This window comes from Schistocerca americana, chromosome 4 (genome assembly GCF_021461395.2).
Source record: "Schistocerca americana isolate TAMUIC-IGC-003095 chromosome 4, iqSchAmer2.1, whole genome shotgun sequence".
NCBI classification, from domain to species: domain Eukaryota; kingdom Metazoa; phylum Arthropoda; class Insecta; order Orthoptera; family Acrididae; genus Schistocerca; species Schistocerca americana.
Genome location: NC_060122.1, coordinates 316088368 through 316103995, shown reverse-complemented (window position 1 = coordinate 316103995; position 15628 = coordinate 316088368). Strand labels below are relative to the sequence as shown.

Sequence of the window (15628 nt, the reverse complement as noted above, 5' to 3'; positions counted from 1 at the left end):
CCCAGCCGTAAGAGGTTTCCTGGACAAAAATTTTCCAGGGCATTGGATTGGACGAAGAGGGCCCATCGAGTTCCCTCCACAGACGCCATACCTAACACCTATGGACTTTTACTTTTGGGGAACTGTGAAAGATAACGTCTGTCGACGCATGCCAGAGGAACTTTGCCAGGGGATTACAGCGACATGTGCAGCGATCTCCAATGTAACACTGACTGACATAGTTGCGCCGACTGCTCGTCATTTTGTTATGTGTATAGCCACCAACAGTGAACATTTTGAACTTTTAAAGTAACTATGTGCTACACTGAAGGTTGTACAACATGTGTGATCAATTATTAAGTGTAACATAAGGATATAAGTAATACTTTTCATTGCTTAAAGCATGTATGCATTTTTTTGGTGGACTCTGTATTATTTTTGCTACCATTTACCGATTGAGTTTTGTGTTCATGAGATTGACAGAATGTGGGAGACAGGTTTTCCTTTTGTAGGGATATATGTACAGAATTTACCAAGTATGGGAGAAAGTTGGAGGAGGGTGACAGAAGAGAGGGAGAGAGAGGTTTGTAGTTGAAGCTGCTCAGTCCGCATTTTGGAAGCACAAGTTTGGGAAGGGTAAATGTATTGTGGGAATGTGAGTGTTGGTGGCTGTAGTTTCAGAGTGTGGGTTATCTGATATCATTTTTATAATGGTGGTGAGACTGACAATACAGGTATTAGTGGGTTTAGATGATGAAGGTATTACTATTGTGTCAGATGCATTTTCTTCTTATAGGGATTGAAGTACCAGGTTTGTCGACTCGTGTGTGATTCTGTGGATTTTGTTTGAGATACAAAGTCCACAATACCAAGCCACACAGCTACAAAAAATAGATAACAGAAATTTCACTTGATCTCACTCACTTCAAGTGATATTTCAAATATCAGTATTTTTAAATTGTGATTTTGTTGTTTGCTTGTTTTTGTGTTTTTATTTGTTTTGGAATATTTTTTTTTTTTTATATTTAGTTCAACCCAGCCCAAAACCTCCTAAATTCGCATGGTTGTCTCATTAGCTTCAAGTTATTTCTGCAATTAAATACTGCGTCTGTTCGATAGTGTAATGAGTGACATCATAGTCACCATACCGTATAAGCGTGGGGGGAGGGGGGGGGGGAGATTGAAAAATAAAACTGCATGCCTATTTTATCCTGGCTGACTACCTCATGACATCACTGGAGCTCAACTGGGCTTAACTGATTTGTCAGATGATGTGGGCAAGGGGAAGAAGGTTGTGGGTCACCAGAGGGAGGGTTGGAGGGCAGGATGGCTGGTACGGAGGGGTAGTAATTGTCTAGGGTAATAATGTAGCACTAGTAAGCCCCCCAAGGACCAAAGCACTTCGTCCACAGTGCTCACTGCCTATCACTTATTTCACAGGCATTGCAAGAGCAGGCAGCCTGCGGTTGCTGCACTAGGTATCATGCGGCATGTCCTCAGTGAGTGGCCCTGCCACACAGCCTCTATATAGCTTTCTCACAATGTAGTGGCAGTAATGGGCCTGGCACGTGTTGGAATACATTTACAATTAGAATTTCTTTCCAGCTCTCTATTTTCCATGTTTTCTATGGAGAATGTGCAAACTGTGTCCTGAGATTCACCAAATATTACACAGTGACGGAGTATGATTACGTATAATGAAAAATTCATCTGATGATCAAATACTGATTATAACTGAAGGTCATTGATTTAGCTGTGGAATTGTAAGTTTATGTGAATGAGTAACTGATGAGATAATGCTCACATTCAGTATGCAGCTACAATCAGACTGACAAGACATACCTTCAACAAAGCAAACATAACTGATTTACACTGAAGATCATGATAACCGATTATAGTTGTAAACTTTGTTTATAGTTCACAAGAAGAGGAAGTACAGAAATCAGGCAAGTGAATTAATAGCACTATTTCAACTGCACTGAGAGGAAAGACAAAGGAAGAATAATGTATAGTGGTAGGTAGTGATGAGTATTATTCGAATAAATTTCTGTCTGGATACTTATTGGAATAATTAGATCATTCAGACAGATCTACTTTCCGATAAAGTATTCAGGGGTAAAGGGATTATTCCTCTCCATAAATCAAAATAATTATTTGTTATTTAATGTCCGTAACTTAAATAACGAATAACATAACGTGCCACAGTATTTTTCTTTGTTTACTCCTTGTATAGGATTCAAAATTAGTGTTTTTGTTCCCTTGGCTACATGCAGTTTCTATCTGATAAATAACTTATTAATGGTTTGTACAGAAATGTGCCCCAGTGGCTCAGTGGGCACATCAGTATCAAGGAAACTTATTGCAATTTGTAAAGCTAAAGAAGCTAGCAAACAAAGGTGCACACTTGCTGTGTGCAAGAGCTATAGGGGAGGCTGTAAAAAAGTGGGTTTTTCCAGACAACAAAGATTAAAAGGTTTGGGGTATGATCCCCCATTGGTCCTGTGATTTTTCTGTTGCTTATCGCTTCTTTCACCAACAATGAGAAAAATTCAAAGTCAAGTTGCATTGTGTTTTTGACTACATGCTGAACTGTTGGTCCCCTTCTATTTGACTGTGTAAGTCAGTTCAGAGATTGGAGCCAAGCAAAGACACACAAGATGCCTATTAAAGCACTGCTGTTTTCAAAGCAATCTTCGGGTTGCGCATAGCTTTACTTGCATTCCAGCATAACAAATGCAACAAGAAAGTGCTCCATATGCGAACGGCCTTAGCAGTTACACTATTAATGCACCCTAATTCAACTGACTCTGCACTTGCCTGTAGTTCCCACCTCCCTCTGCTAACACATGGAATTGCTCTGTGTAAGCAGCCAAGGATGAGTATGACGCTAAAAAATTTCTCGATCTGCAAAATCCTTCTGCACTGTAAGAAGACTGCTAACACTGTCGAATAGGGGTTTCTTGTGATATAATTATTCAATTCATTCATGTTTGCAATGCCACAAACTGGGTGAACAAAATAAGAACTCAGTGGTTACTAATGAATAACAATAACAGACTTTAAAGCTTCCTAAGATTTTGAGGAATGCTGCTGAATGCCCAGTCATCTGAAAGTTTAAGGATTAAGGCCAAGTAAGTTTTCTGTTAGAAGAAGGAACAGTTTTTCAGCCCAACAAGTTTGTATGCAGTTACACAGAGCTTTAAGTATACAAAAGCGTTCACAATACTGCAGCACATTTGCGAATTTTTCATCGAGAAAGTATCAAGAGACGAATGGAAGACTTTTCGCCTTTCTGTCAGATGTAATTATTGCAACAATGCCTTAGTCACACTTTAAAAACAAACAGTTCACCGGTATTGCTGCCCAAGACCAAGGAAGACTTAAAACAAACTACAGACATAATTATAATAGCCAAAACAGTGTCAAAGAAATTGATACGGTGATGAGATTTTGGGTTCTTATTCTGCAATGCATACATGCAACTGTATCAATTTCTGGCATCAGCATGCCTTTACGCAATGAAATTTTGTTCTTTGGTCAGAGATACCAAGCATGGATAGCAGTTTTAAGCGCGCACCGGGCGAGCCTGTGATGATTGGTGAACTAGACAACAGAGTGTGACGTAGACCATGTAGCGAGAGCCGGGCGCATGCCAGTTGTGGACTTAAAGTGTGGGAAGTGCTACAGCATCATCTGAGTGATGGGTCATTGGCCCGGAGGTTGCTGTCTAGTCAGCAGATGGCGGGAGCACATCACACTGAATTTAGTGCCTCATTCTCCTGATTTTCGTAAGAGTCAGCATTCAGTTTGGAATTTGAACTGGGTCATTTGCCATGGCTGGAACAGTAATTCATCTGTCTGTGATCGACTCCAGTCATGTAAAGATTCATTCTGTAACCTGAACTGTTTTCAGTTAGCAAATGTTCTGAGCATTTTTCCTATTTCCTCTGGAACGCATCACTTGGATGTTGCACTGAAGCAAGAGTTGGGCTTACCATTGACTGTAGTGACACGAAACTGTACCCCAGCAGTGGTCTGCAAATTTCCGTGATGTGTGGCTAATGGGGTGCCTTTCTGAAATATACTTTCCAGGGTGTGTAAATCATGAACTGTGTGCATGATATTCTAGGGAAGTGAAGTCAGCTCAGGGCACTTTGTGATCATAGATACATGTTCTCAGGTTCCACTAGCCAAAATCTGCATGGAAGGAAGCTAATTAATTTCTGTGATTACAAAGCTTCAATCAATTCCATCAAGGTTAACTCTGTTGTTCCAAGTTGCCTCTTGTTCGTGAGGCAGAGTGAATGTAAGGTTGGTTAAGACTGGTAGTGATAATTTGTCATTTACAGAGTTTGTCCTTAGCCTGGGATTGCAGTAAAGTGAGCCATGTACTGATGCCTCTGACACTGATGAAAGGTTGATTTGTGTGCAGCTGCATTAGCACATGTTATGCTTCAGTGAATCTTAATTAAATTTTGTTACTGTTTCTTCTGTAACTACTAACACTGTTTTCTCACAGCCGGATAGGTTAAACTGGCATTAAATCATTCATGTGTCAGTATCCCTATGGCCAGTTACGATGCACTAACGTGTAGGAGTTTCTGAACTTACACATATTTGGTTTAGAAAGAATATCTTAGATGATTTTAAATTTTTAAAGTTATTGGTTTCAATGTTTAAAGAAAAAGGAAATTTACGGAATCTAGAACTTCAAACTTCGGTGATTATTCTAAATACCTTTGGTCATTGTGATTTTTTTTAATGCTTATTGGTCATAATGTTAAAGGGAAATGAAATTTTGGGTAACTTAGAATCTCAGTAATTATCTTTAAATATTTTGAAGGATTTTACATTCTAATAAATTTGCATGATATTAATATTTTAAAACTTGCTTGTTTTAATGAATGCATATTCTCTATAGAAGTGGATGCCTGTGTAAACTAAGTAAACCAATAAATATTCGGCTACCAGAACCATTGTGTTCTAGCTTGACCAGCTCCAAATGTTAGCTTTCCCTTTCGAATCCTTAAGAGAAGCTATCAGAAATCGAGGTGGGTTACAATAGATTTTTGTTTTAGTGAAATACTATTAATGAAGATGAATTTGATAGTAATTTAATTTATTTTATTGATATTGGCTCTGAGGTGTGTACACAAAGATATACAAAAAACTTCCTGTCTGATTAAAACTGTATGCCCGATCGAGACTCGAACTCGAGCCTTTGCCTTTCACGGGCAAATGCTCTACCAACTGAGCTATCCAAGCACGACTCACAACCCAACCTCACAGGCTTTATTCTGCCAGTACCTTGTCTCCTACCTTCCAAACTTCACTGAAGTTCTCCCACGAACCTTGCAGAACTAGTACTACTGGAAGAAAGGATATTGCATAGAAATGACTTAGCCACAGCCTGGGGGAAGTTTCCAGAATGAAATTTTCACTCTGAAATTTTAATCTGCCAGGAAGTTTCATATCAGCGCACACTCTGCCGCAGAGTGAAAATTTCATTCATAGGTACGTTATATATATAAACAAAATAATGAGTTTCAAATGATTTAAAAACAAAATTTATTTTAAAGGTGACTGGGAAGCCGAAACTAACTCAAAATCACATTGAAGTTATTTGGCAAAAACTAACTGAAGAATTAATGAGTCCCAATTTTTGCTGAAGAAGCTTCTGATTTGAGAGTCACGTCATTATCCTGAAATGCGGATGATTTCAGGAGAAATAACACACCAATATCTTCTTTGCATGTGAAGAATGTATTTTCTTGAGTGTGTCACAATGGCAGATCTTCAAAAATCAAATAAGCCTTCTAATGAGATGGAAAAAAAACTGTCCTGAAAACTAATTTTAAAATATACAAAAACTACATTTGTTTACTAAATGACAAAGAACTGTTGCAATAAATGTTTTTATTTTTGTGAATTAATAATGCTACAAATAAATATTTTTATTTGTTACTCATGAATAATTTTTACCTCTATTTGTTATTCCAGTAACTTTTGCCCAACTCTGGTGCATGTGCTCACTGCAAATTTGCAGCCTATGTGCAAATGAGCACAAGCACGTGGTATCCATATGGCCATGGACAAGTGCTCTCTCAATTGTGTTAGAGAATTGGCCATTGTCTGAATGTAAATAATCACCAATGGCAGCCAAGGACTTTCAACATAAGGCCAACAGCCTTGCAAAGAAGGTAGAAGAGCAGACAGAGATTCAGGACACACTCTTGCCCTATGGGTGGGAAACTGCCACCCAAAGAAGGAAGAAGCATGCAATGATCAACATATGAGGATGCAGAAGGCATAGGAAACCTCTATCATGTCATGAAAATCTAATAATCTTGGAGGTTTGGAATGCTGTCGGGGAAGGAATGGAGTAGGAATGAGAGACGAAAAAGAGGAGTAGAGTTCTGAAATAAATTTCAGCTAATAATAGTGAATACTCTGTTCAAGAATCACAAGTGGAGGATGTATAGTTGGGAAGGCCCTGAGATATGTGGAGATTCCAGCTGGATTACATCATGATGAGGCAGAAATTCCAAAAATCTGATACCGGTTTGTAAGGTGTACACAGGTGTAGATATAGACTCTGATCACAATTTAGTACTCATGAAGAGTAGAAAGTAGTTTAAGAGAACCATGTTGAAGAATCAGTGGGCAAGGAAGTGGGATACTGAAGTACTGAGGAGTGATGAGATGCATTTGAAGTTCACTAAGGATGTGGATACTGCGATAAGGAATACCGGAGTAGGCAGTTCAGTTGAAGAGGAGGAGACATCTCTAAAAAGAGCACTCATAGATGTCTAACAGGTAAACACACATACAAGGAAGGTAACTGCAAAGTAACCTACGGTAAAAGAATAAATACTTCAAGTGACTGATAACTGAAAGAAGCACAAAAATGTTCAGTAAAGACCGACATACAGCTACATGAACTCCTTATGAATGAAATAAATTGGACATCCAGGGGAGGCAATGTGAAATGGCTGCAGGAAAAAGTGAAGAAACTGCAAAAGAAATGGGTGGACTGACTCAGTACACACAAAAGTTAAAACAACCTATGGTGAAATTAAAACCAAGGATGGTACATTATGACTGCAGTGGAAATTCCACTGTTAAACATGGAAGGGAGAGCAGGTTGGTGGAAAGAGTACAATGAAGCCCTCTGTGAGTGGGAAGACTTTTCTGATGATGTGACAGAAGACTAAATCAGAGTAGGTATGGAAGACAAAGGAGTTCCAGTGATAGATTCAGAATTTAAAAGAGCCCTGGAAGACTCGATATCAAATGAGGCAGGACAGATAGACAACATTCCATTGGGATGTCTAAAATCATTGGAGGAAGTGGTAACCAAATGAGTATTCAAGCTGGTATGTAGAATCTATGACACTGGAGACATAACATCAGACCTTCGAAAAAGTGTTATCTACACTATTCTGGAGATAGCAAACGCAGATATTTGCACAAGTTATTGCACAATCAGTTTTTAAGCTCATTTATACAAGTTGCTTACAAGAATAATATAAAGCAGAACTGAAAGAAAACTGTTGCTACGTTACACGAATATCAGTCTGGCTTTCAAAAAGGCACCAGAGACGAGTTAAGACAATGCACTTGATAATGGAAGCAAAGGCTTAAGAAACATCAATACACAAACATAGGGTTTGTTGATACAGAAAAATAAACTTATTATGCAAAATGGTGCAAGATGCTTGAAATTCTGAGAAAAATGGACAGGACATGTGTTAAGACATCAGGAAATAACCTCTGTGGTACTAGACGAAGCTGTAGAGGGTAAGAACTGTAGAAGAAAGACAGAGATTGGAATATTTTCAACTAATAATTGAGGATGTTGGCTGCAAGAGCTACTCTGAGATGAAGAAATTAGCCCAGGAGAGGTATTCATGACGGACTGCATGAAACCAGTCAGTGCAGGACTCGTTCAAAAGCCCAGCAGCATTCTCAGTCTTATTTACACGCCTATGAATGATCAGCTAAATGGGAGTTGTTACCCCTACTCCCTCCACTATTCAACTGAATTTCATTACTTTTGACTGGTAACTCCTGGCATATGAGAAAAAATTGGAGCCTAAGATAAACGTAAAATGGGTAAACAAGATACTTAAAATCACATGGTATGAAATAGACTATAAAATGAAGTAGTTGTACCACTAAAGTAAATAAAAAGTTAAAGGAATAATTTTTAAAAAAGACAGTATATATTTTATCTTGAGGTAGTAACTGCCTCTACTCCTCTCGAGTAGTAACAGCCTCGGAGGAACTCGATCTCGCACATGAACCTGAAAACGTGGTTGTACAGCCAGGATCCCAAAGGTGATATGTATCCATTTTACAATAACCTGTTCACTCTTGAAGTTACGTTATGAAGAAAATACATGTTACATTTCAAATATCAAGTGGTGGAAAGGAAATTTACTTCAGCTCATCTGAACTCAAATTCAGTGTAAAATCTCTCAAAGGCCTGACAAGCAATTACTCTCTACCAAAAGAAGCCCTGATTTCCACAGAAACCACTACCTTCTCTAAAATTTAAAAGTGATGCAGATTATTGCTGATGTCCTGTACAGTGCTGTATACAGTGTAGTTTGGTGACTTGTTTGCAGAGGAGTAATGTTCCTCACCTTGGCCAGGTGATAGTACCTCTTGAGGGTCTTTGCCAGTGTACAGTGAAGACCTCAATGGTGGCGAAGGCGGAGAACGTGGTATTCAGAATGGCAGAGCTGGCAGAAGACGCAACCCGTCTTCCTAAGATTAACAGAGATGGAACCCACTGTCTTGTGGACTGAGAAGGGATACTTTATGACAAAGGGAGTAAACCTTGATCGGAAATCCTTGATATATTGTATTTGTATAAAGAGCCTCTTCACTATACCAATAGTTTCCTAAGAAAATGGATAAGCTACTTGGGCCTTAAAGTCCTAAACAGCAGACCAAGCACATGGACAACCAAAGCTTCCCCAGTGATTGGAAAGGTGGATGAAGGCTACAGCAGTTTTGGAAAATCCAGTTGTCATAACTATTAGGTCAGTGCATAAGTTCTTAGAGTTTATGTTTTGCCTGTTAGTATGCCGGTTATTATGGGTTTATTCATTGACTGTCATTTTTTATTTGTAGTGCTCTGTTGTTATTTGAGTTTACATATCGTCATTCTATCGTTTGGGGATAGTGAGTGGTGCTAAGGGTGCTAGAAAAACAGAATGCCAAGTGAAGAAATCTGCACATTTCCAACATATTCTTATGTTCGAATTCAATAGAGGAGTGTCAGCAGTGAAGGCAGCCAGGAACACTTGCATCATAATGCCATTGGACAAAGCACAGCAAGAAAATGTTTTTCTCATTCTAAGAAAGACCATTTTAACATTGGTGACTTTCCACGTTCAGGAAGACCTTCAGAGTTTGATGAACACCATTTAAATGCATTAATCCACAATTATCCACATCAATGTAATCGAGAACTGTCAAATGTGATGAATTATGATCATTCCACCATCATGCGAAATCTGCATGCAATGGTGAACGTTCAAAAACTGGATGTATGAGCCCGACAATAATAATAATAATAATAATAATAATATCAGCGGGTGACCATTTCTGCATTTCTGTTTGCTCGTAAATAACACTGACCATTCCTACCCTGTATTTTTATTGGTGACGAGAAATTGTATCTTTATGCTAACATATGGGGAAGAAAGGAATGGTTGTGCCCAAACAAAGCAGCAACTCCCCATACAGAGCACTGTGTGCATCCAAAGAAGATAATGTCATGCATCTGGCGGAACAGCGATGGTGCGGTGTACTATGAACTGCTTCCCCGAGATGTAACCATCACTGATAATATTTATTGTCAATAACCAATATGTCATGCAGACACAATCCAAGAACGACAACGAGGAAGACTGCATGAAGGGATGCTACTCCGCAATAACACCCCTCCGCTTTCCGCTAGACTGATAAAAAAACACAGCATAGGAGTTGGACTTCGAAGTCATTCTGCACCCACCTTATCCACCTAATCTTGTACCCTCAGATTTTCACCTTTTCCGATCTCTATTGGATAACCTGTAAGGAACTTACTTCCTGGATGCAAATGCGCTCCAAACATGGATCGACAAGTTCTTTGCCTCAAAACCACGTGATTTCTACAGTCAAGGAATCAAAAAGTTACCCCAGCATTGGCAGACTGTTGTAAATAGTGAAGGAGAATACATTACTGATGACCAAAGTCTCTGTTATGTTTAGAAAAAATATGGAAAAATGCTATGAACTTATGCACCAACCTAATACTATGCCACTGGGTACAGGTCCTGAGCCTGTAACGAAGTGTGTGGCTGTTGTAGTGCAGCAGCATTCCCATAGTAAATGATACCACACACAAGCGTCTTATGAGGAACGTAGCACAACGGCACAAGTCCTACAGCAATCTGTGAATTCTGACAGGGGCAGGGATGTGTAATCTGGGAGCTCCTAGTGATGAACCGGCACCTACACGACAAGTCTGTGATTGCCGTTTTGACGGAGGAAAGACTGTAAAGCAACTCTTGTGCTGCATTCATGACTGTGCAGGTCTATTCAGGAGCCACTCTGCTCCCTCAAAATGAAGATGTGGCTATAACTGGTATCTTACACATGTTCAGCCTAAATTTTAATCCAACTGGGAGTCGCAATCAGAGGGTACATCGCATGTGGGTCGACAGAAAATAAAGATGAACTTTGCTACTTGGAACATCCAAAATATAAAGGATAATGATACAGTAAATTGACCAAAAGGCAAACAGCTACCATTTCTTGTGAACTTAGTAGATTTAAGATCATTATTGCAGCACTGAGTGAAACTAGAAGACCAGGCAAAGAATAAATCAAAGAACAAGTAGGTGGCTACGCTTTCTTTGGGAAAGGCAAAGAAATTCATGAACCCCGCATTCATGGTGTTGGCTTTGCTATAGCAAACGAACTTGTTCCTCGTCGAGGTGAGGAACTACCTTTTGGCACAAGCAAAAAACTCATGAGTCCATCCCTCAAACTCACCAAGAAACAAAAAACTTGCAAGATCTAAAATGAACAAAGACCTCCTTAAAGATAGTAGCAGCAAAGAAAAATTCCATAAACTCTAGATGAAAGGTTACAGGGTAAATATCCTGAAAGTACTGAAGAACACTAAGCAACACCTGGCTTGGCAGAGCAATCCTATGTCAATCACCATGAAAAGAGAATATCAAGTAGTGATGGCAGAAGTGCAGAGCAAAACTCGTGCTCTCAAAAACAAATGGTGGACAATGATATCTCAAGAAAAGCACATGTAGCAGAAATTATCAATAGTCAAGCTTTTATCAGAGTGACAAAAACTTTTATGGCCCAGTAACTCAAGATTTAAATCTAGGGATGGCACTCCAATCCTGAAGGACATCTACTCCATTAGCACATGACGGAAGCAGCATTTCCACAAACTCTTGAATAAAGACTCAGATCACTAAAACGACAGACAATTCCCAAAATTCTTCTAGAACCTACAAAACCTCACTGCGGAAAAGCCGTTCTCTACAAGAAGCTGAGAAAGCTATCAAGCAACTCAAACACAACAAAGCCACTAGATCAGATGGAGTTCCTGCTGAATTTTTCAAAAAAAAAAAAAAAAAAAAAAAGTGAACATATTCCAGCTGAACTGTCAAAACATAGAGCACTGAAACTGTTCCTCCTGATTTCAGAGATGCACTGATAGTTACTAACTTCAGAAAAAGAGAAAGCAGAAGAACTGACTGGTAACAACCATGGAATATCCTTTCTATCTGCTGCTAGAAAAATATTTGCTTCAATTCTATCCAAACATCTGATACCTCTTGCTGAAGACTGTTTGCCTGAAACACAATGTGGATTTTGACCTAATCACAGTACCACTGTACAAGGCATTCATATATCATGTCAAGGCCTTCGACTCAGTCAAGAGAGATGCTTTGTTGAAGATCTTAGCTAAACTCAGCTGTCCTGTGAAGTACATTAACACTGTTGGACTGCCGAATGGAACCATGAATGACATGGTTCTTGTCAACATTAGGCCTAGGGAGAAATTTCAGATCACAGCAGGTGTGAAGCAAGGTTGTGTGATAGCTTCCATTTTGTTTCCAGTATCTGTTGGAACTATACTTCATCTTGTCAACAGGAAGCTGTGGTGGTTTGTTCAATCTATGTACACTAAGGGCTAAGATTAAAGTATACATTACAACCATCACTGAAATTCAATATGCAGATGATAATGTCGTTCTAGCCATCTCCGAAGAAAATCTACAAGCAATCCTAAGTGGACTTGATGAAGCATATAAGACGACTGAACTAAGCCTTAACATCCAGAAGGCAGAGATTATATGTCAAACTGCACCCAACTCGGCTGCCACGTCCCCGAGAATCATAGCCCAAGGCCAAGTCCTGCAGAATATACAATATTTCCCATACCTTGGCAGCCATCTTTCCGCAAATGCAAATACTGATGTTGGAATACAACACTACCTCGAATGTGCCAGTACAGCTTTTGGTCATCTTTGATTACCATAATACCAGAATTAAGACCTAGCTCTATGTATATCAAGCTGGTGTTATGCCATCTCTCACATATACCATCTTGCACATATGGGTGCAAAGCATGGATTACTTACAGAAGGCACATACGATGTCTGGAAATGTACCATTAGCATTGCCTGAGAAGGATCTTAGGGGTGAAATGGCAAGACTGTCACACTAACATCAGTGTTCTGGAAAAAACAAATTCTGTTAGCACTGAAACCATGATCATCAGCCATCAACTCTGTTGTATAGGCCACATCATTCATATGCCTGAATTCCATCTACTAAAAGAAATTATGTATTCCCAGTAAAAGGACTGGTCAAAGAACACCATGAAGACCACAGAAGTTATACAAAGATCTCTTAAAGGACAACATGAAAACATGTCAAACAAAGTGGTAACTGGGAAACTCCTGCACTTAGTCATCCAGTAAGGGACTGTAATGTCTGGGAAGGAATTAAGTGCCTTGAACAACTGAAGGGGAAATCAGAAACCGACAAATGAAATGCTAGGAGACAACGGAAACTTCTGAAGATAAGAAAGGCTACACTGCCAGTCCCCATCAGAGTAAGCGTGTCTCAACAATGCGGAAAAATCTGCAATTACAGAGCTGGCCTATATAGTCAGTCAGGCTCCCACAGAAATTGAGTTTCAAAGAAGACTATCATACTCATCAGTGAGTGATAGCCCTTCAATGTTCCTCACTGTAGATTCATCTGTGTATATTTCAACAAAACAATAAAGTTGTTTGAAAACATTAGTATATGCATAAAAAAGGTTAGGTATACAAATTTGTATATTATGTCATGACCAAAATACGATGGTAGAGTACTTGAGTTTTGTGTCACGATCTTGACTGTACAACATACATAATTTCAGATGGTATGTTTTTGTTCACATCTTCATGTTTCTAAAGCTTTCAAGTTTATGATAGTTGACAATATTGGATGAGAGCTTTTGCACACTAGTTGGCTTTAGCTTAAGACAGGCTTTAATAGCACCTGTAATGGGCATTACTCCCTGATGATGAACTACATTGGATGTCTCCACAAACAGGATTTCTTTGCTGCATTATAAGCTGCACACATGCAGTCAAGCCAGGACGGAATATATGTTTGACTATGTGATACCGTCACAATGAAGGAATTTTTTTTGTTTGATCAAGTACAATGAGAGAGAAAAATTATGTGCATAAATGTAAATGGGAGTAGTGCAACATAAGACATTAGTAACAAGATCTAGACCTACATAAAATATGAAAAACCATGACATTAGCAGCAGCTAAATATAATTGGAGGGTAACATAATGTTAATAAAGTGGTATGTAAAACAAATCAGAAAAAGCATCAGCACGAAGAAACAAACAACACAATGAAGTTTAAAGTCATTCGGTTACTACTAAAAACATCACAAGAATTGACCATTACAATAAACAGACATTACTCTATTCTTACCCAAATGCCCCACGACTGATCGGCTTGATGATGTTGAAATCATCTATGTCAGGAGCCTGAAACAAAGTGAGTTAAGGCACAAGTGGTTAATGTGTTACATACATCTCACTGAAACACACACATTACAGAACACTAAAAGATTTCCAATAATTTCGTGACTGCCATGTACCAACCAATGGCTGAGGTAGAGTTTTGCTGACAAAATGATCAAAACTTCTTTGAAACATAGCAGTATAAAGAACAATGCTTACAGCTGTCAAGGAAATGAAATTTGATGACAATCTGAAAGCTTCAGAATGGCCAACAGATTAAGGTCTGCCATCCAGTAGGCACAGAAGTGGCTACAACATTCTATGATTGTAGTCAGGAAATGAGTCCCTCTTTAAAAATCGATTACAGAAACGTAATGTTGCATTCACCACATCTTACAAATTGCAGTAAAGCAAACATCTCGTGACCACGATAAAAACGATCAAAATTAAAGGGCATTAAATTCGTTTGATCACGGGATGGTTCAAAAGACAACGTGTGAAAGTTTAATAATAAGCAAATGGGTATCTGTCGTAAATGTTCCCCCGCGAGCTATATTTTCTAGCAATTAACGTATGTTAAACAGACCTGCATGACATTTCCATAGTAAATGGCACGATGTAATGTTTACAAACTACTGACAAGCCTTTAAGTTCCATAAAACTTTATAAATTTTTTGTTTGTACGAATTCTCGGTAATGTGGGATGTGATCATAAGGTTCACGTACTAAACTGAGTTGAATCATACCTTAACCACAACACTGAATAAACAACGTGATCCTTAAAGCATATATTTCTATACCTACCTTATTTTTCGTCTGATTCAGTATAGTTTGGTATACGGAGCTTTCACCTGAGAATTTCGGCTCAACACTATCCATGACACTGTTTACCACCTAACAACTCACAAATCTTTAATACTTCACAATTACAGACGCTTGACTACGCGACATTCGGATTATCTTTTCGCAGTAGAATATACCCTTCGTATGTTTCATCAACCAAATATGGTATCATCACAAACAAATAACTACATGCTACATGCACAAATAACACATCATCTTCGAACACATTCATTTGAATTTTCGCAGCTTACCAAAGATGCAGGACGAAAACAAAGATAATTTCAGTGTCACCAACTGTGAAGTACAATTTCCCCTATATCGCATTTGAAATTCCCATAAATCGGGCCAAAATTCCCTAAATAGCTCATAAAACTACATGATTGTATTATGAAATGTATTGCGAAAACGGTACCACGACAGTTGATCAATTTACTTGAAACATATGAAAATTTTTGCCGGACCGAGACTCGAACCAGGATTACTCACTTATAGCGAGCAGTCGCCTAAACCACTTCTGCTATCGCTGCACACTCCCAGGATTGACCAAAATCACCATTTGTTCCAGTGTCTGCTTCCTTAAGAGCTCAAGTTTTGTGATTCCAGCACAGCGAGAGACTTACCATCAATTTTGTTCATCAGGTTGCCTTGGCTTTGGTATGAAATACTTTAGTGTAGTGTCTGTCTTTAACAGTGTCCTTATAGTTTAATGCAATCTTCTTTGGACAAGCATACATGCATGT

At 38.8% G+C, this 15628-nt stretch overlaps 1 protein-coding gene across 2 annotated transcripts in view; it reads right to left on the bottom strand.

Annotated features, from left to right (window-relative positions):
* The window catches only part of LOC124613121 (serine/threonine-protein kinase greatwall), a 114755-nt gene extending 99630 nt beyond the window's left edge, over positions 1–15125 (bottom strand). For both annotated transcript variants that reach the window (XM_047141734.1, XM_047141735.1), the window contains exons 1-2: positions 14850–15125; positions 14014–14069 (exon numbers count right to left, since the gene is read on the bottom strand). In XM_047141734.1, coding sequence (XP_046997690.1) covers positions 14014–14069; positions 14850–14924 — 131 coding nt within the window. In that variant the 5' untranslated portion in view covers positions 14925–15125. The remainder of the gene's footprint in view (positions 1–14013; positions 14070–14849) is intronic.
* Positions 15126–15628: the final 503 nt, after the last annotated feature.